The sequence below is a fragment of the Podarcis raffonei genome, chromosome 4 (assembly GCF_027172205.1).
Source record: "Podarcis raffonei isolate rPodRaf1 chromosome 4, rPodRaf1.pri, whole genome shotgun sequence".
NCBI lineage: Eukaryota > Metazoa > Chordata > Lepidosauria > Squamata > Lacertidae > Podarcis > Podarcis raffonei.
The window spans coordinates 84,985,291-85,006,664 of NC_070605.1; the positions used below are offsets into that span (position 1 = coordinate 84,985,291).

Genomic DNA, 21,374 nt, shown 5'->3' on the forward strand with positions numbered 1-21,374 from the left:
TGCTGCATATGAAAAAAGGGAAGCAGTCCACTATATTCAATTCACTCTCACATTATTTCCTTCTCCAAAAAGCAATGGCTTGATTTACACCTCTTACATGGTTGGCTATATGAAATGCAACCATATAAGGGCTGCAGCAATTTCAGGACATTATATTGGGTCTTATAGTAGCAGACGAAGGGGATGGGATGCAATGGCATAGGGTGTTGTAGTTCTTTGCTAGAATGGTTTGGGTTATTTGCTATTTGAAACAAGCCTTCACATGACAGTCATTTGTTTGAATCGGACCTATATTACACTCCAGTCCGAAAATACATTCTTTTAAATACTGATCATTCATCCTTAACCACACAAGGCTCAAACAAGCTTCTAAATTGAAAGATCAGTTTCACCCAGCCTCCCTGGTCTACTTTCCAGCACACTGTCCACCACACAAAACACTGGCCAAGAGTAAGACAAAGTTTGATTAGGTTCATACTCCGCAGGCCACCTTACAATTTCACAAAATAAAATGTGCCTAAGAAGAACTACTTCAGGAACTCCAAAGTGAAATATTTCACTCCTCTTGAAGAGCTGCACCTAAAACTGCACCATTTTTTAAACGTCCTGGTTTCAAAAGTGGTTTCTCAAATAAGATTGGAAGGGGCATAATATGAGGCAGAGGGGTCTTCTACTGTTTGGGGAGTGAAACATTGTATGGTTCATTGGTTGCTGGTCATAGCCTAATTTACAAAAACAAACAGCATAAACACAATTCTATCAGTCTCCTGATAAAAGATTAGCCATGTCTTAGCACCTTATGCACAAAATTACTCTTTCCCCTTCATATAAACTCACAAAATGCTACCCTTCATTTAATCAGATTTATGATTACGAAAGCTTGCATCCTGTCTGCAATTTAAGCCTCTAAAATGCTGCCTATATCACTAAAATATTAAGAATTAAAGAGACCATTAATGCTCAGATTCTTCCAGTCCTGAAGGCAACTGAGAATTTTAAAACTTAAATCATTTTTTTTCCACAGGGACTACTTATTACACAGTTAATTTAGTCAACAGCATCTTCTGAAAGGCATACAAATCTCACCATAGCCAATTTAAGAACTTACCAATTTCCCTTGCAATTCTGACAGCTTCATCTGCATCCTGTAAAAGCAGGAAATTAGACCCAACATTAATCCCATCAGCTACTGCACTGTGTCTCTAGGGCAGTCGTATATTGCACTACTGTCTCCTCCGATTCATTTAATGTTTGATTTTACAACCTTCTGACCCGCTTCATTCAGAGGAATGCAAAATTAATACCATAAGTGGAATGTAAATTTTACCTCATCGCTGCATAATACTCAGGCTCTAAGTAGCAAAGAATCAGCTGACAGGAAAAGTCAGCAGGACTACAGAAGGATTTCTCAAGTTGCCAGAATTTAAATTATAGAATTTAGATGGTTCCACAGAGAAGTCAATATCATAGCATTGTAACATATCATCTGTCAGCTTATTCCTGTCTTTTCAGGTACACGTGTGTCATGTTTTCCTGGATACAGTCAGCAGGGGGAGTTGATTCTCTATTGTTTGGCTAAGCTTCACAGTCAAACACAAGTCTTCTAAAAATTCACTGAAATATTCAAATAAAGCACAGTATACACAGGTGTTTGCTGAGTTCCCACCCTTTTTTTAAATTTCAGAAGCGGAAATTTCTAACATATATTAAGACTCCAGAAGAGCACTTCAAACACACAATCACTTCATTACAGAGGCCAATAAATTTTGCATTTTTAAGTGATAGAAACTTGAAAAGTTTTTTCTGGTAACTTTAACATTATACTTTACAATTATTCAAACACTGGATTTGACACATGGATGGCGAGTATTATGTATCAATACAAACAGTGTGCATGGCCTAAATAATGATGAAGGATAAACAGCGATATCTATGATATAGTGGTATATAAATGTGTACACATAAATGGAATAAGCAAAAGCATCTTATGCCGTTGGGATGGCACGTTTCTTTGAAATCACCCACTAGTTAATTTGTTGAATAGACACACAACATATTTTTCATGTGGAACTTCCTAATCCCTGACATTTCCAGTTTAAAAAATAAGAATCACATAGCAAGGCTAGAAAAAGTCACTGATTCAGACCTCAGATATACGCTACCTACCACAATAGTGTGTGTGCGTGTGTATGTATATACACACACACACACACACACACACACACACACACACACTTTGGGATATGCAATGTTATCTTCTTTTAAGCAGCCAGGTAAGGGATAAATGAAAAACATCCTTGGTTACAGTTCAGTTTCTCAGCAGCAAGTGAAGAAAAGACATTCAGAAAATATTTGGTAAACTTTCCCATCACCCAAATAACATCTTTCCATTATGCATTACTATATGACATTGGAAGTAGTTACAGGAATTCAAAGTCCATTCAAATTTGCTAATATTTGCACTCCTCTGTAACATACATTTAAAAGGTTTAAGTAGATTGTATGTCTGGAAACCCCCAGCTGCTGTGCGGGGCTGAATCCATGGGGGCTAACTTTTGAACATTAAAATGAAAACTGATATTGTAAAGCATTCAAAGCCTTTTTTTTTTCCTTTTTCTAAAAAAAAATACTCGACAAGAGCTCCGTCTCCCCAAAAAGGGAAAAGAAATTGCTTTGGAGGGTTCGTACCTGGCTCATTTTTTGCCAAACAATAAAACAAAAATCTTCATAGTACCTACTAAGAGCCCAATGAAGAATAAGGAAGCTGGTACAGGAAGTTGTCAGAAAATTTAATTTCCTTTCATTAGCTAGTCTGCTCCACAAATCGGTGCTTGTTAAGTTCAAAGCGGCCCTGAAAGCAACATCAGCTTTAAGTCTTTTTTTTTTTTACTTCAAGCAGGCACATCTGTTAATGAGATTTTCCAAACAATTGTTTTTAAGCCAAAGATAAGTCCACATACCAAAAAAAGGGAATAAAATTAACGTTTAGTGTTTTATTACACCTTGTTGTTTTCCACAACCCTGCAACCTCCACACGCTCCAAGTTTTAGCTTAGAGGGATAAAAAAATGTATGAAAAGGGTCATTTAAGAATGTTAGTGGTTTCCACACATTGAGTCAGAAGGTTCTTTGTTCCTGTCTGTGACAGTTATGTGAGAATACTTCCCCTTAATAGTCTCTCTGTCAGGAAGTGTTAAACCTGCCAAATGCAGACAATTAGAGCCTCTTGAATAAAATGCAAGAAGAGTGATGACTGATGAAGTGCCTCGATTAGAGCCAAGGAGGAAACTTTTACATTTCTTTTCTCTTGCAAATTCAGGCACATATTTGCTAAACAGAATTTTAAAATAAAAGTAACAAAAGCAGGTCATTCCCCCCCCCATCCCATTTAGTTACCTGCAAACAAGTGGGTAACTGGTACATGCTACAGGCCCATAAGAAGGCAATCTGCAAATTATCCCAGGACAACTGACACAACTATGTTAGATGCAACCCCTCCTTCCCCACCTCCCAAGTCACAATACTTTTAAAGAAGATAGGACCTACAATTTTGCTGCCTTCAAAAACATCAAAGCAAAGGGGGAACTACTAAGCAAACCCTTTTACTGCACAATGTACCTCGGGTTAAGAACTTAATTCGTCCTGGAGGTCCGTTCTTAACCTGAAACTGTTCTTAACCTGAGGTACCATTTTAGCTAATGGGGCGTCCTGCTGCCGCTGTGCCACTGGAGCACGATTTCTGTTCTCATCCTGAAGCAAAGTTCTTAACCCGAGGTACTATTTCTGGGTTAGCGGAGTCTGCACCCTAAAGTGTCTGTAACCTGAAGCGTCTATAACCCGAGGTACCACTGTATTTAGGCCATACACACTTTTGTAGAATAGTAACAAATACTATAACTCTCCTTGTCCAAAAGCACATGTCATCAAGCAGTACCACTGCCTACTCTGACCATAAGAAGTCTTTTTAGGATGCTGTTTCAATGACTAGCCACACTCCACCAGGGTGAGAAAGCAGCACAGATAGAAAGAGCATAACACTTTCTTTTGCACACTTACTTGTGAGTAAGTCCCATTGAAGTCAGTGGGGCTTACTTCTCAGTAAGCATGTGCAGGACTGTGCTGTAAGTCACCAATTTTGTTTATTTTAATTCCAAGTTATTCGTATATTCATTAAAACAGAGTATGTGTATATTGGGGGGGTAGCAATAAAAAATTTTTTTTGCATTTTTTCCAGTATATTTCTGACCCTTAAAAGTTTTCAAGCACCTACTCAGAATGCTAAAACAATTAAGCATAAACCTTCCATAAAGTATTCAACTTCTGTGGGATTCAAGATGCAGACTCAAAGACTTGCATTCCACTAGTGAAATGATCGACTTCCCATGCCCCCCACTCCTCCAATACTGCCCCCATGTAGTTAAGTATATGCTTTTAAGAAACTTCAGATTCAAAGACTGGTTTGATATGCAGCATAGATAACTGTGGTTCCAGGAAAAAGAAGCCCAAAGTTGTGTGGTGCTTTGGATCCTAGCCCAAGTATGTATTCACTGACATTTCAATAATTTGGTAAACCAAATCTGGTACTCATGCGTGAAAAGTACAAATAACTAGCATATTACTCTTAAAACCAAACATTGTTTTCATTTTGTAAAATTAAAAAATTATATTATATTTGAGCATGTGTCTATGATCCAAAAAACCATTAAGGCTTTGCTTGCAAGAGTTTAAACCACATATTTACTGCATTCTTCAAAGCTGCTCTGGACCATATCCAACAATTGACCTCTTTTTATTCTCACAATTCTATAAAGGTGGGTTAAGCTGAGAGACGGTGACAGACCCAAGGCCAGAAAAATCACACCTACATATCTTAGGAACAGGTCACATTCCCCAACATACCCAAAGGCATTTTGAGTCAAGACATTGGGGAACGAGACACATATTGCCATCAGAATGTGGCAAACCAATATTGCACCAAATAAAAGGAAAGGTGCTCATGATCTATTTGATTATCTCCCAAGAAATATAAAAAGCCTCTTCAGCAGCAGTGGTCTATTCATTACTGCAATGATATGCTTGGAAATAGTACAGATAGCCTTGGAAACATTTTTTTCCCTTTGCCAAAATCCAGCTCCTGAGAAGGAAACGGTAGCAGGCTTTCAGTTTGGAGCAACTTTACGGTGAAGAGGATATTATTACACAAGCCTGGGCAATACGTTTTGATTCCTGGATCAACGCACAGGCAGTCCATCTGAGCAGGCCCATGCAGAGTGGGGGGCAGCCGTGTACACTTGCCCCAGGCCTCAGAGGACTAAGCTGGCTGAGGGAGGGGTGTGGCGCCAGGTACCAGCTGCTTTTTAGTTTGAGTTTATAACTTTATTCTAACAAGACTCCTGTGCCAGGCTGGCATATGAGTCTTCCAACAACCCATCACATTTTAGCCAAGCAAGAAACAGAACCAAAGGCAGTGAGACTCAGATAGGGGAAGGCTAAATTCTTAAGGGCAAGGAGAAGGTTTAACTCCTCTAGTCCGGCCTAGTGGTGTTCTGACTGCCTCTGTTAAAGGTAAAGGTAAAGGGACCCCTGACCATTAGGTCCAGTCGTGACCGACTCTGGGGTTGTGGCGCTCATCTCGTTTTATTGGCCGAGGGAGCCGGCGTACAGCTTCCGGGTCAATGTGGCCAGCATGACTAAGCTGCATCTGGCAAACCAGAGCAGCGCACGGAAACGCCGTTTACCTTCCCGCCGGAGCGGTACCTATTTATCTACATGCACTTGGATGTGCTTTCGAACTGCTAGGTTGGCAGGAGCTGGGACCGAGCAACGGGAGCTCACCCCGTCGCAGGGATTTGAACCGCCAACCTTCTGATCGGCAAGTCCTAGGCTCTGTGGTTTAACCCACAGCGCCACCTGCGTCCCACTGCCTCTGTTACTTTCTCTTCTATTACGGAATGGCGGCCATTTACATGAAGGAGAAACAAACCACTACACTTAGGGACACAGAGTTGAGGCAAAGGCAAAAACTGCCCGTCATTGACTGAGTGACTTAACAACACTGATTCCATCAGGGTGCTATAAGAATGAACCAAAATGACACTGCACACCCAGCAATCACTGCACAAATCCCAAGGGTGATGTTGATGGCGATTTTGCTATTTTACAATAAGCCTCAGAAAGCATTCTTTTAAAATGAAAAACAGCTTTGAAATGTTTCTTACCTTGACCACCCCATCAAAACCTGGTATAGTGTTGACCTTTGCATTCTTGGCTAAGAGTTTGCTTTCTATCTTGTCCCCCATTGCTTGAATAGCATGCATGTCTGGTCCAATGAAAGCAACACCTTCTGATGCCTGAAGAGAGAAGGAAAGCAAAGGGTTTTTTACTCGCATATATATATATTTACTATGCTGAGATTTTGTTTAGGGAAAACCCTAAATTTATGTAAGCAACCTAGCTTGAGTCAGTACATTAAAATGTGTATGAGCTTGTTAAGCCTATATGGAACACAGGCACAAAGCTCCTATAATTACTGTTTGCATAAATCAAAGCCAGACCAAAGAAAAATAGCGGAGAGCCATAAAGTATTCCAGCCTGAACATTTGCAAGATCCCCTGAGTAAGAAAAAAACAGTTAACTCATGAGTCAAGGAGCCACAAGTGGCTTACAAAGATATGTTCAATAATGTATACTAACTTCAGGATTTCATTCTGCATTCTTTAAAACATAAGCCTCACACAAAACGGAAATGAATTTACTCTTTGTAAGTGTTCACGACGCACAGGATGGACATTTAAAATATTTAGGTACTCCATATATAATAAAAGCCATAAATGGATATTATCTTTGTAGGCTAGGCAATCACAGTAGCATACTCATACAGACTGCACTTCAGAACAACCTAATGTCTTAAAGTGAGGTATTCTTTATGTCCAGATTAACCCAGTATTATAAACTATCATTTCTCATAACACTCCTTCGTTGTATTTGTTTTTAGTCTCTCTCAAACACACACTTTTCTCTTTTTCCAGAGAACTTGAGTTTTTGTTTTGTGCTTGAAAAGCACTGCTATTATATATATATTCAAGACCTTATGAGTTGGATAGTTTGTGTGAGATAATGTCAGTCAGGCTCTTTTATCAATTGTGCAGCTTTTAAAAAAAATAAAAATAAGCTGACTAGTTAGACAGTAAAATCACTGACCACATTAACAACATCCTGTTTATTGATCTGCTCTGTCCCAGACAGAACATCCACAGGCAAGCATATGAAAGCTGCCAGGAGTCACAACATTCATGACTTTGGGGCATTTCACAAATTCATGCATATTCCTTGGTCTTAACTCATCGTGTCTCTTAACTTGATTACTCAGTACTGAATTTGTGAAATGAAATGCTGAGAAGCATTGCATTTGAAGTTATATAAGGTCCACTCAAATGATAGCTCATTCTCACACATCTAAAACAAGGTTCTAGAGTATGGTCTAAAAGTGCATGAGACCACAAACTCATTGAAGCTAAGAAGGCCTGGGTATGGTCAGTTTCTGAACTGGGAGCCACCTGGATTCCATGATGAAAGAAAGGTGGGATATGCTTGATACTGAAGCCTTCCATCCAGCAATGAATGTGAATGTTCATACAAAACTTTAGCCCCTTCCATGGTGGCGGCAGTAGGGCAGGCAAAACACACATGTAACAGGTTTCTTATATGGGATGCTGAACGAGCCACAGGTAAGGAACTTGTGAAAAAACTCTGATGTTGGGTAAGATTGATGGCACAAGGAGAAGGGGACAGCAGAGGATGAGATGGTGTTATAGAAGAGACCAACATGAATTTGACGAAACTCCGGGAGGCAGTGGAAGGCAGGAGTGCCTGGCGTGCTCTGGTCCATGGGGTCACGAAGAGTCAGACATGAGTAATCGACTAAACAACAACAAAGGAACTTGTAAAAGAATGATGAAAATGTGTAAGGTGCACACAAAAACCCCAATCCAAAAATGGGGATCTTTTCAAATGGCAGCAATGGGGACAAGAGAGAATCCTGCCAAGAGAAGGATTGAACTCTCTGCTCATCTGCTGGTTTGCCAGCAGGTTTTCCTATGTGGCCCCTCCTGCCCACCTGTCAAAGTTGGCCTGAAGGGTAGGGGGGATGATAAAGATATAACCCACATGGTCAAAAAGTATGCCACCCATGGTTCAGAATCCACCTTATACTGTAACAATACCAAATTTTGTGTGACTTTAATAATTACATATTCTTCCCCCGTTTAACATGGTGTCAATTCCTCCACCACCCTCATTTGTCTCTTTGTGTGTCTTTATATTGTAAACCCCTTTTGGTAGAGATCTATCAAAACCATAATCCTACATGCAGTGAAAACATATGTTTCCAATCCTTCTAGCTTTCTGCACCAGCATGTACGCCAAGGCAAGTTTCTGGGAAATGTTTTAGGACAGGGATGCAAATGCGATTTCCTGGGCCTGGTACATTGGGTGTTGATTGGGCCCTCTGAACCCCTCGCCACCCAATCTGTTAACAAGACCTGCTACATATAGCAACTTAACCTAGCCTACCTCACAGGGCTGCTGCAAATATAAACGCAGGTGGGGAGAGGAAAACATACACAACTTTGAGCTCCTTTGTGGAAAAGCAAGATACAAATATATGCCACACAGCAGATAGTTAAACTATGAAATACACTCCCACAGGAGGCAATGTCGACCACCAACTTGGATGGTTATAAAAGAGAATTAGAAAAAAATCATGGAGGATAAGGCTCTCAACAGCTGCTAACCACTATAGTTATGTTGTGTCTCCAAAGCTGGAGGCAATATGCATCTGAATACAGCGGAACCTTGGTTCTCAAATGTAATCCGTTCCGGAAGTCTGTTTGACTTCCGAAACGTTCAAAAACCAAGCGCCCTGGAAACAATAGCCGACAACCACATTGGACATTTGAGTTCCAAAAAACGTTTGAAAACCGGAACACTTACTTCCAGGTTTTCAGTGTTTGGGAGCCGAAATGTTTGAGTACCAAGGCATCTGAGAACCAAGGTTCCACTGTACTAGTTGCTTGGAACCAAAAGAGGGGAAGATGCTACCTCCATGGGCTGTTGTGTAGATATAAAGGAAAGGGGAATACAATATACATAGCTTTGAGCTCCTGGATACAAATCTACAACAGCAACAAATATGTGCAACGTCATAAATCTCAGCAAACATACATACGCAGACATTTTGCCAACCTGTAGTCTTTCCTCCCCTGCACTCTAAAACTGCTGTTATAACATTTTGCAAATAGCGATTTTATAAAAATAAGATGCCAAGTGACTGGATAAACACAGAAAATAAACACACACACAGAAAACTACAGTGGTACCTCTCGTTGCAAACGGGATCCGTTCTGGAGCCCTGTTCGCAACATGAGCAGAACGCAACCCGCATCTGCGCGTCCGCGGGTCGCGATTTGCTGCTTCTGCGCATGCACGAGCACCAAAATCCGGAAGTAACCCTTTCCGGTACTTCCGGGTCGCCGCGGGACACAACCTGAAAACACTCAACTTGAAGCAAATGCAACACGAGGTATGACTGCATCTATTTGTAGAACTGTTTAGGCAAAAAAGGAGGGAGGCATTACCACAATTGCCAACCAATCAACACTGTGTACAGACAGATAATAAAGCTTCCATACCCAAAGAGGGGTGGGAACCAGGTTTGCCTCACTAGTAGAAAAGAATATGCTTAAATGTACATCTATGGCAATGGTAGTGATGTATGGAAGTGAGAGCTGGACCATAAAGAAGGCTGATTGCCGAAGAATTGATGCTTTTGAATTATGGTGCTGGAGGAGACTCTTGAGAGTCCCATGGACTGCAAGAAGATCAAACACATCCATTCTTAAGGAAATTAGCCCTGAGTGCTCACTGGAAGGACAGATCATGAAGCTGAGGCTCCAATACTTTGGCCACCTCATGAGAAGAGAAGACTCCCTGGAAAAGACCCTGGTGTTGGGAAAGATGGAGGGCACAAGAAGAAGGGGACAACAGAGGACGAGATGGTTGGACAGTGTTCTCGAAGCTACAAACATGAGTTTGACCAAACTGCGGGAGGCAGTGGAAGACAGGAGTGCCTGGCGTGCTCTGGTCCATGGGGTCACAAAGAGTTGGACATGACTAAATGACTAAACAACAACGGCAACTTCACTGATGAATACCACAAAACTGAAGCAGGAGCAGTGGTATGGAAAAACTACAGACCTCAGAAGTACTCGTTAAGTAATAGGTTTCTTAGTGGTTTAGGTAGAAACAAAGTGAAACATGTAAAGAATTTTCTATAGATGTTTTCCATATACCATTTCTTACAGTTCCTGGCACTGAAATCAGTCAAAGCTTTTACATGATAAAAGAAATCTGTGGAACTAATCCTAGAAACCTCTTTATGTTTTCTGTGCATAACACCTCCAGGCGACAGAGGAGACAAAATGCTTCATTTGCATCCTTAAACATTAGAAACCGAGAATGAACCTTTTCAGCTGTAAATGTTATTGCATCTACATTTCCAGAAAGAGGGGGGTTGAGAGAGAGAAAGGTTAAACAGTCCACTCAGGTTTATGTTAACTCATCTCTTTTTAGGGCCACTGATCAGTAGAAAGAGACAAGAATGCAGAGGCTTAACTGCTCTGATCTCCTTCTTCATAATGTTCCATTGTATTCAATAAATGGATACAGCTCCTGATTACAGGAACAAAAAGAAGAAATCAGGTATGCGCCAAGGAAATGGGAAATATTAACCAATGCCATCTTTCAGATTTTTCTCCTTCTATTCTTGAGCAGTCAACTTTCATTTCTGTGGGTGAAAAACTAAGGCAAGGTTAGATCAGACTTCTTTTACAATATTCATGGTGGTAGAAAATATTGTTTGATATTACAATACTTGTACAAAAAATTGTACGTTCCATAAAACTTCAGGGAACTTGGATCCTGACTGCAAAGATTGCAGCAGGTACAAATGCACACAAAGCAGCTTCTACATCAGTAACTACTGGGGTAACATTTGGTTAATGACTTTGCCCTGCTATGCTGTTTGTTATTGGAATTCCATTATGAATGGCTAAAGCCAGATATTCTACATTCAGTTTTCATTTTGTGACAATATAGCAACCTCAAGTGATTCAGTTCTGAGGTCTGGCTCAGATCATTACTTTCTGCTGCAATGGTGGTGCCCATGCCATAGCCCTTTCTGAACATTTTTGTTGGTACATCTCAAGAAAAAGGCTACAATTAAGTCAAATACAATTCTTTTCTGCAGAACAACTGGCATTTCATAAGAAGCTATTTTTCCACTGAGAGCTAAGTGCAAGGGAGGGACCAAAGGTTGACAAACTACCCCAGAAGGAGCACCACATGCCTCCCAGAGGTTATACCCATCCCATAATACCCCGTAAACCCGTCAGCATGCAACAGCGGCCGCACCCTGGGAATGGCTTTGGCTGGCTGGCTAAACCAGAAGGCAGCAGCTGATGGGTCTCAAAGCCTTGCCCTGCGTGTGAAGACAGGCTCTGGCAGATTGAGAGAACAAGACCAAAAGTGGGTCCAATTGTCAAAAAGGTGGTTTCTGCACATGTTGTAGAGGGAAGTGAGGGGCAGATGGGGCTCATCCACCAAGGAAGATAGCCCACCTAAGAGGTGAAAAACTTGGATCTGAAACCTCTTGCTGCCTTGCAGGATATATTAAGGAGGAGAAAGGCTAAGGAGTAAACCCTACACAAATCTGGAGTAGAGTCCGTAAGAGGGTTGGGTGGCATCTTGTACACCTCCTTTTGGCAACTCCTGCAGCCAAGCTAGTGCCAAATGTATTGCTCTGCTTTCTTTTGGACCACATCCGCATGGCCAAGAAAGAGGTCTTGTCATCTGGGCAGCCCAATACCTCCATACACACTGCCCAGGCTTGCGCCCCGGGCAGGTCACTTTGGTGCTACTAATGCAGCAGTTTGACTTCACCCCCAGAGGTGTACTCCATAGTCTCTTGAGATAGACAGAGGCCAACAATTCTTCCACTGAACAAGTACATTATCTTAAAAACGTAGCAACCCCCAGTTTTTAATTGGGGAAGGAGAGAGAGAACAACTCCAACAGTCCAATGAAAGCATCCCAGTCAAGTTGACCATTGCATCTTCAGGAAAAAGCTGTACTGTGAGTCACAGGCAAAAATGGCTTCTACCACACTTAGCCTAGGAATACACAAATACTCATATGGATGTAAAATGCATGACATACCGAGGTGGCAAACCAGTGGCAGTACCTAGGCAACCTTACTCTAAGGAAGGACCCCTTTCCTCAGAGTGAGGGGCACAGATTAGTAGCAAAATCAATGTTGAATTAAGTAGGTGGGTGAGGAGAGGTGAGGAGAGGAGAGGACAAGGAGTGACAACCCTTAGTCATCTCATACGAAAAGTAAAAGCAGTGGGTTGACTGAGGCAGAGAGCACCTAATCTGCTAGTCTGGGAGCTAAATTATGTGAAGTAGAAGGCACCCAACTCAAGGACAACCAAGAGAAAATAATTAGAAGGAAAGAAAAATGAGCTTGTAAGAACACAGCCCAGTGAATACTTCATTAGCTCAAGCATCAGAAGATGACACGTCAACCTTGAGAAAAGCCCTGGCAAAGATATATGGAGACTGCCCTGCAATCTCCTCTTCAGAAGCTTCGCCCATATGCTTCAGATAAAAAATTGCAAATAAATCTTTGTCAACTTGCTGTTAAGCTTCTATCAAAAGTGTAATGGGAGGTACAGGAAGAAAACTTTTCTGGTGGTTCTGGGACGTGTTCCCCTAGCTCTATGAAGTTGAACTTTCATTTGAAATATGATTTAGTATTTTGCTCAGTGATATTTTGGAAGTGATTACTTCCAGTGAGCTCCGTGGCAGAAAATAAATGCAATTGATTAATTCAGTAGTAGTAGTAGTAGTAGTAGTAGTAATAATAATAATAATAATTATAATAATAATAATAATAAATACTTTGGGGCATAAACAGCACAAGAAGCTACTAATAAGGGCAATCGTTAATAAAATGTCAGAAGAAGAGAAAAATGACAAGGTTTTAAAGACAATGAACCTCTGGTAAGTGAAAAAGATGTGGGTGAACAGCTGGTCAGTAGTTCAACTAACAGGTCAAGGAAACCTAGGAGAAAAAACATGTACACAGGCAGTCTTGATGGATGCCATGTTCAATCAACTGGCATTCCCTGGTGCATCACTTGCATCTTTCTGCAGGAGGGAATCACAGGCGCTTTCTCACATTGGTCACTGTCCAGAAAAGGCATCCCTGGAGCAACAACACCACTTGAACACTTGAGATTCTCTCGCAAAGTTCACAGGCAGGTGACTGGAGCCTGAGCAGAGGTCCTCTTGTGGCTCAGGAATCCCAGTTGCTAGAAACCACAGCAGGGGAGAGAGTGCTCTTGTGCTCAAATCCTGCTTGCTGGTTTGCCACAGGCCTCTGGTTGGCCACGGTGAGAACAGGATGCTGGACTAGATGGGCCATTGGCCTGTTCCAGAAGGGCTCTTAGAAGGGATGGTTATTTCCACAATATAGAACCACCAAATTACAGGGTTGGGAGGCACCTTTAAGATCATTCAGTTCAACCCATGCTCAGGGCATGATCTGCAATGCATGATGAAGCTACAGCCTTTCTGCTTAAATACCCCCTATGACCTATTTGCTCCATCATCAAACAATTCTTATCATTGGTACATCTGTCCTAATGTTTAGCTGAAATCTTCTTCCTTGATATTTCTACCCACTGGCTTTGCCTTCTGGAGCTATAAAGTACAAGCCTATTCCCTATGACACCCCTTTTGCAATTTGAGCATCACTTGTTTGTCTCTCCTTTAATACCCTCTTCTCCAACACACCCCTGTTATTCATGGGACGTGATTTTCAGGGGGGGCGTGTTTGCAGCTACATTAGACTGCTAGCTCATGTTCAGCTTACAATCAGCTAAGACAAATATATCCTATCCTCATGTGCTTCTGCCAAACCTGGTCTTCCACACTTGCGTCTTTTGGTTAAAAAAAGGTAAAGGACCCCTGACAGTTAAGTCCAGTCGCGAACAACTCTGGGGTTGCAGCGCTCATCTCGCTTTACTGGCCAAGGGAGCCAGCGTTTGTCCACAGACAGTTCTTCCGGGTCATGTGGCCAGCATGACTAAGCCGCTTCTGGTGAAACCAGAGCAGCACACGGAAATGCCGTTTACGGATAGCTAAATGCAGGATTTTGCACATTTATCTCAATTGAATTTTGTCTTGTAGTTTCAATACTGCCAAGTCAGGATTTCCAACAAGTCAAGTTGATTTTCAATCCTCATTCTGTCTTTCATAGTGTAAGCTACTCCTTGCAGCTTCATCTGCACATCTGATAAGCACCCTCTCTCCTCCATCCAAGACATTTATAAAGATGCTAAACAGTAGAGGGCGCAAGACCGTCTTGTGGCACTTCACTGGGGACCTCCCTCAAGGTTAATGGGCACTCATTGGATAAAGTTGCTCAATCAGCTGTGGATCTACATATTACATATGCAAAACTGATCATAATTGAAAAGGGTTTCCTTTAAATTTCCAGGGCACGTAAAACAAGGAATATCTCTGACAAACACTGGCAAAAGATTGTTAAAAATGCACTGTGGGGTTTGTTTGTTTTTCAATAGAGGGGGTGGGGAGAAAGTCTTGTGCTGCTTGTATCATAGAAATAGATTTTTAAACTATAAATCCCCTTTCAAATAACACACATTTCCCACATTTTATACAGAATTCATCTTTTAAGAACAGGGGGAAAATGTTGTGACATTAGTAGATAATCACACTTAAATGTCTTTTTGCAGAAGAGGAAGCACTCTCAGAAGCTTCTGGCAACTCATTAGAAATAAATGGAGCAAACACACTACAGGAAACCAAATACAAATCTGTTTTCAAGGGAATCTTGAGCTTTTGCAGTAGAACTGTTTGAACTTCCATCCTGTTAATTGTGGAGACTACTTAAGAAATTCTGTGTCAGCAATCAGGGCCAAGAGTGGACGCATAACTATAGTAGTCCACTTTCAAAATTCTTGAAAACCCATTTAAGAATATCAGTAGGGGGTAAATTAAAGCCATATGCATTAAGAAGCTAATAATTTGAAAAATGTACAGAAGCAATGAACCTTGAAGTTTATCAAGCACTGAAATGACTATTAAGAAGTGTTTTGTCTAGCTCTAAGTAACAAAATAAAGCCAAAACGATGCCAGTCTGAAGATGAACAGTCATAACCAACAGCCTAAATTTCAACACTAGAATTTGAAATTTAGCATGTAAGCCTCAGTAAAACCTACAATTCATTAGTTGCCAAGAACATTTGTTTGCTTCAATTCATATCAGGAATTATCATTTACTAACGCAGGTATTGAGTGCACTATTATCAAAGCTCAGCTCTTTACAAAGCACAATAACTAAACATCTTCTGTGAGATGCCACTAAATTAATAGCAAAAGTTGACTGCATTATCACAAGTTAATTCATAATTTTACCTCAGTTTATGTTTAGAGTTTTCAACCTTGGTCCTATGAATGTTTACTCGGCAGCAGGTCCTGCTTTATTCAATTGGATTACACCCTTGTCTGCCAACATTGTAGGTAACTACCTCTGTAACAGTTTTCTGCTTCACTGCTGCTTATATACATTCCCACCTCACCAAAAATTACAGCACCACAGATTAAGAATACTAAAAAATAAAGGAATATAAAATAAAGACACCAGGTAAATAACTCCAGGTAAACATTAAACTTTTTATGTCAGACAAGGCCAATGGCAGGAGAAGGAAAGAGAGAGGAAGGTAGGAAAATCCAAACCAACTTCATGCTTTGTACCATGTTAAATTTCAAAGAAATTATTTTCTGCTCTTCAACGTAACATTTGTAAATCTACTGCTTGGTGGATTTTGCCTCAATATACAGATGGATCCTAATATACATGTGTGACTTGTATATTACTTGTTCTTTTCAAAATCAAGTCACGGTCGGTGACTTGTTTTTTAAAAGAAGGGAGGATTGAACCAAGATATAGTTCTCGCCGAAGAAGTAAAGCAGTGTCTGGGCTGCATCACTCCAGACCACCAGTGAGGGGGGCTCACATCACAATGCTGTTCCATACAGGGAAAGGGGGGGCCCTTGACATAACAAACAAGAATGCAAAGGAGAAGGCTAACTAAGGATTCGAAGTCTCCATGTAACAGTTTGTTTTTTCAAATACAGTGGTACCTCGGGTTACATACGCATCAGGTTACAGACTCCGCTAACCCAGAAATAGTACCTCGGGGTTAAGAACTTTGCTTCAGGATGAGAACAGAAATTGTGCTCCGGCGGCGCGGCGGCAGCAGCAGGAGGCCCCATTAGCTAAAGTGGTGCTTCAGGTTAAGAACAGTTTCAGGTTAAGAACGGACCTCTGGAACGAATTAAGTACTTAACCCGAGGTACTACTGTATGTAGGAGATTTTTGTTTGGAGAATCATTCAGTCATATGAGCCGCAGTCTGAAGTGGTACTGGCCGGACATACATTTACAAAGTGCATGACAGCTAGGCAAAAACAGCAGATAACATATCTATTAACAGCTGTTAGCTATGGTTCACGTTTTATGGCTTGGTCCTTTGAGTGAGGAAGACATGCCTCCCTTCTGAGGCCACCACCTTCATGCCCAAGCTTGTGAACTTCTGAAGGCATCTGGCTGGCCAGTGGCCAAAAGCAGAGTACTACACCACAGTAAAGGAACCTGTTCTGAACAACATCATTTTGGTTGCAAATTTTAAAAATGTTGCACACCGGCAGCTGCAAACACAAGCAATGGTGAAAGATTATAATGAACTAAATATCCTCATGCATGTAAAAAGTTAACATTATTATGTCTTAAAACTCAATATGCTTTCTAAGAGAAAGTCTTGAGGTTTTTTGTGCTTCAAGTTTAACAATTTCAAAGCTAACACAATGGGAAAAGAGGCCGTAACTGAGTAGTAGAGCGTGTACTTTATATCCAAAAGGCCCCACGTTCAATCCCGCCTCTCTTCGTAGGGCTGGGAAAGATCCCTGTCTGAAATCCTGGTGAACCACTTCCAGTCACTACAGACAATACTGAGCTTCCTATGTTCCTATTTTAAAAACCATTCAATTTATTTTGGCATCAACTCACATGTGAAAGGACCCACATGATTCCCACATGCCGTTTGATACACATGAATTACCTTGTGCTCAGGATACACTTCTAATTGTGGCACTCGGAATTCAACAAGGCATCTACTTGTTCCTAGCAGAAGTTGGTAGGTAACCCTGCTCTAGTTCTGAAGACAGAGCAAATCGAAGTCTGAAAGTGGCAAGATGAAAGTGGCCACATGAATAGCAGGAAGATGAATGGAGAAGGTCCCTGGCTCAGTCTCAGGCATCTCCAGTTAAAACAGATCAGCTAGCAAAGACCTCTGTCTTGAGACCTTGGTGATCTGCTGCCAGGAGGATAAATATCAACTTCTGAAACAACACTTTATACCAGACTTTCTAACTGCTAATTTATGTGCTCAAAATGGTTAAAACATTGGTTTTGCAACTGGTAGATCCAAGTTCAAATTCCTGTCTTGCCAGGATTTAGTTCCTAATGTCATATGAGGAATGTGTAGCTACCAGTAACAAAGTTAATATAAGTGTTCTCATTCCTGTTCCCACTCATTTCAGAAAAGGATTTGCGACTTTCAGTAAAGCAGGTAAAGTAACCACTTGGATTCAAACTAAACTGAACTCAGCCTTAGGCAGAGGCAACACTCTGTACAACTTGAAAGCTAAAATATTTCTTACCCCCCCCCCCAAAAATAGGCCAAAAAATATAGCCTGTCTTACTTTGTATATTATCTAGTATTGGGAATAAGCCAGCAAATTAGTACCTTTGTCAAATTGCTGTAATTTATGCAATGAAAACAATCATGATCATAATTTTTAATTAGATTAAAACACACACACACAAATCAGTTTGTTTAAAGTATGCCACCTTGTTTTTTAGCTGAAAAGGTCCCAGCTTACAAAGATCAGTAGTAAGATAGCCCCTGCTAACTTACAATCTTAAAAACATGACAGAAGGAAAAAGGAGTGGGGAGGGATGAGGGAAAAAGTAAGTTCATGCACCAGTTCTTAAAGTGATGGTTCTTTTAACAACCACCTGAAATGAAACAATTCATTGCTGTCACCTCACTGACCTTCTGATGTATATATTTTGCCCAAACGGGAGGCTCAATCTCCTTGCCATACATTTGCCATACAAAGTTGCCATACATTTTTGGTGCCTAACTTCAATCTCCTTGCCATACATTTGCCATACAAAGTTGCCATACAATTTTGGTGCCTAACTTTAAGATGTGGAAGTATCCCTGCTTGGCTCTCTTTAAACTTAAATCTTGTTCTCCTCTTTGAATATTTTCCATGTTCAGACAATATACTATAGTAGCCATAGCCTGGATCCTGGTTTTGCAAGAAAGGAAACTTAACTGACTTACATTAATATCTGAACTGAGGTGAAAGGCATGTCTATATTAGAATGATGATAGTTTTTTATACACACACACACACTTTCTCTGTTGTTCAGCTTGACAGCATCCCTTATCAGACAAAACTGCGTGAATGTTTGCCACAGATGGCAATGTCTATATAGAGATTGGCAACTGACATGCTCAGAGCACCATTACTACACCATGTTGCCCCTCTAGTCCCGCCATTTGTCTTCTCCATTGCGTGCATCCCTTCAAATTAAGAATGCTGCAACAAGCTGGTGCGCATCGCAAAGAATGAGAAACATGAGTCCCAAGGCAGGAATTCACAGGATCTCAAAGCTTTATAATTTGATCCCAGAGCACTGCAAAACCCATCAAGTCCTTTGTTTCCTCAGTCCTCATAACAATCAGACTTTGCTTAATAGTTGGGGAGGTGTATGAGAGAGAGAAAGAAAGAGAAAGAGAGAGAGCGAAACCAAGGAGCCTGGTGCACAGAGCATTGTTCTCTTGCTTTGTCTCAAATATGCTGTAGTTTCACATTGAGAGAAGGCCTGGCAGGAGAGAGGAATTTAGGGAGGATGACAGTAAAGGTAGCAACAAAAGGAGTTTTAAAATACGACAGCCTACCTGTGATAATTTTTATAGGCATTATCTTTTTATTTTCGTATGGCTCCACGCACTGCTAATCAGTGATCTACTGGAAACTTCAGAACCTACTGAAAAGCCTGGCAGGATATTTGGCTTTCAATTCTTCTACTCTGTTTATTCCCAATACAAGTATGTTCAACAGCCTTAGAAAGAGCCCTTGAACAAGAGCAGTCACTTAGCAATGAAATGTAAATTACTGACATGGGCTAAAACTTGGACTTGTCACTGCTAATGAGCACATTAAAAAAAAGAGAAAATGCACACTAGATTACTATAACCTTTTCACTTAACCCTGTGTGTACTGAAAGCCACAATTCAGCACCATATCAAAGAGCCTGCATAATAGAAGTGCTACACAGCAGCTTTTCGTCAAGCTCAAGGTTAACCTAAAAAGCATAAGAGAACTGTTGGGTACTGATTAAAGTGGAGGTTCAGATCCAATGACACTTCTCATGTAAACCACATAATTAAGTTTTAAGAGAGCTTCTATTTAAGACCAGCCACGCTAGGTCATGTCAACTGTCCATCTAACTCAGCACACTATCTTTCAATAAAGGATAGACAACACCCTTTTTTACATGCAAGCAAGGAATTTTACTAGTAAGGAATAATGGAAATATCCAGCCGTTCCTCTAATCTGTTTTATGGCCATATGTCCACATCTTCTTGATTTTATGACATTTACATTAATGAATACATTGTACTCATGTTTCTGTCACTAATCTCCATTAACTAATAATTCCATATCTTACGTTTAACTATTTTTTTCTATAGAAATGTCTACATTTTAAAAAGCCAAAATAGGTAAAATATAACAGAGGAGTTATTAAGATGGCTGAGCAACTCAACAGCATTTAATAGCAGCACCAGATTATCACCTGGCTGTATAAACTATGACTATTACACTTAGGAATGCTTCTCGTAACCTGAAATAACATTTGCCCAATGTTTACAGCATTGTCCAGTTTATAGTATGTTCTATGTTTATTTCCATATACCTTTTTTTTTTAGTTTAAAATATCTATTCAAAGGTCACAATGAACAAAGCTAACAATTTAAGAGCCCTCCTCCATGCTACAAAGAAAAATACTTCAGAAAATATACAGAAGTTTCAAAACAACTGATGACACAGCATTTACTTCATGGGCAGCTATGCTTTCTCAGCTCAAGGATCACTGGCTTTAAAAATTTTATACTTTGGACTGAGCCACATATTTTCTTGAAAGTGACATACACTACAGTGCTGGAAAGAAAGAGAAGGAATGAGTACTAAGAATTCGGAAAGCCCAGGGGTTCCCAAACAGTGGTCTATGGACCACCAGCGATATGTGAGCTTCATTTAGGTAGCCTGTAGCATGTCCACATTAAATATTCATATTCATTTTTAAAATACAATTAAAAAGCATACTACATCGAGCACAGCACATTACAACTGCTACAAGACAATCGTGGTCCATGAGGTGGGGGAGAATGTTTGTGAACCACTGAAATAGATAAAGAGCGGGGATTCCTTCCTTAACAGAGATGTCCCCTGAAAACAGCATCATTTTGATATTTTGGAACTTTTGGGGGGGACAGGACTCTGTATCAGATAAGCAGAGAAGGAGAGCTAACACAGTGATATTTTCAGTAGTTTGTGAATGACTAGTCATGATGGCTCCCATTGGTAGCCAAAGCATTGTAGCTACCAGAAACAGCCACGTGAAATTTTCACAAGGGCTCTGAAAGCCCTGTGAGCATTGAAGGCTACTGATTGGAAGCTGAGCAGATTTGAGGGCAAAAATAACTCAAAAGTAGCCCAGCGGCATAGAGGCAAGACTACAAGCCCACATGAGGTAAAAGATATGGGATTTTTAAAAGTCAGTTTTAAAAAGTGTCAACTGTCAAGGGCTCTCTACAGCCCACTGAAAATGTCGGGTGGGGATATATGGCCCACGGGTTATGATGTACAAAAGAGGCAATATTCCTGAAGAGAAAGGGGAAATAAATACATATCACCTCCCCATCTCTTGTTCAGCCCAAGGACACACAGGCCTTTTTCGGTGCTCCTGTGTACCAAGGAACCAAAGCACATTTCCAGTTAGAAAACAAACAAACGAAAGGAAAGTATTTCAATTTCTTCCTCTGAGATAAATGGATAAACCGAGACAACTGGATGAACCTCACTGGATATA

General features: G+C 40.7%; 1 protein-coding gene across 2 annotated transcripts in view; it reads right to left on the minus strand.

The window, feature by feature from the left end:
- PCCA (propionyl-CoA carboxylase subunit alpha) overlaps window positions 1-21,374 on the minus strand; it is a 219,414-nt gene that overhangs the window by 154,896 nt on the left and 43,144 nt on the right. For both annotated transcript variants that reach the window (XM_053384482.1, XM_053384481.1), the window contains exons 7-8: window positions 6,218-6,349; window positions 1,109-1,145 (exon numbers count right to left, since the gene is read on the minus strand). In XM_053384482.1, coding sequence (XP_053240457.1) covers window positions 1,109-1,145; window positions 6,218-6,349 — 169 coding nt within the window. The remainder of the gene's footprint in view (window positions 1-1,108; window positions 1,146-6,217; window positions 6,350-21,374) is intronic.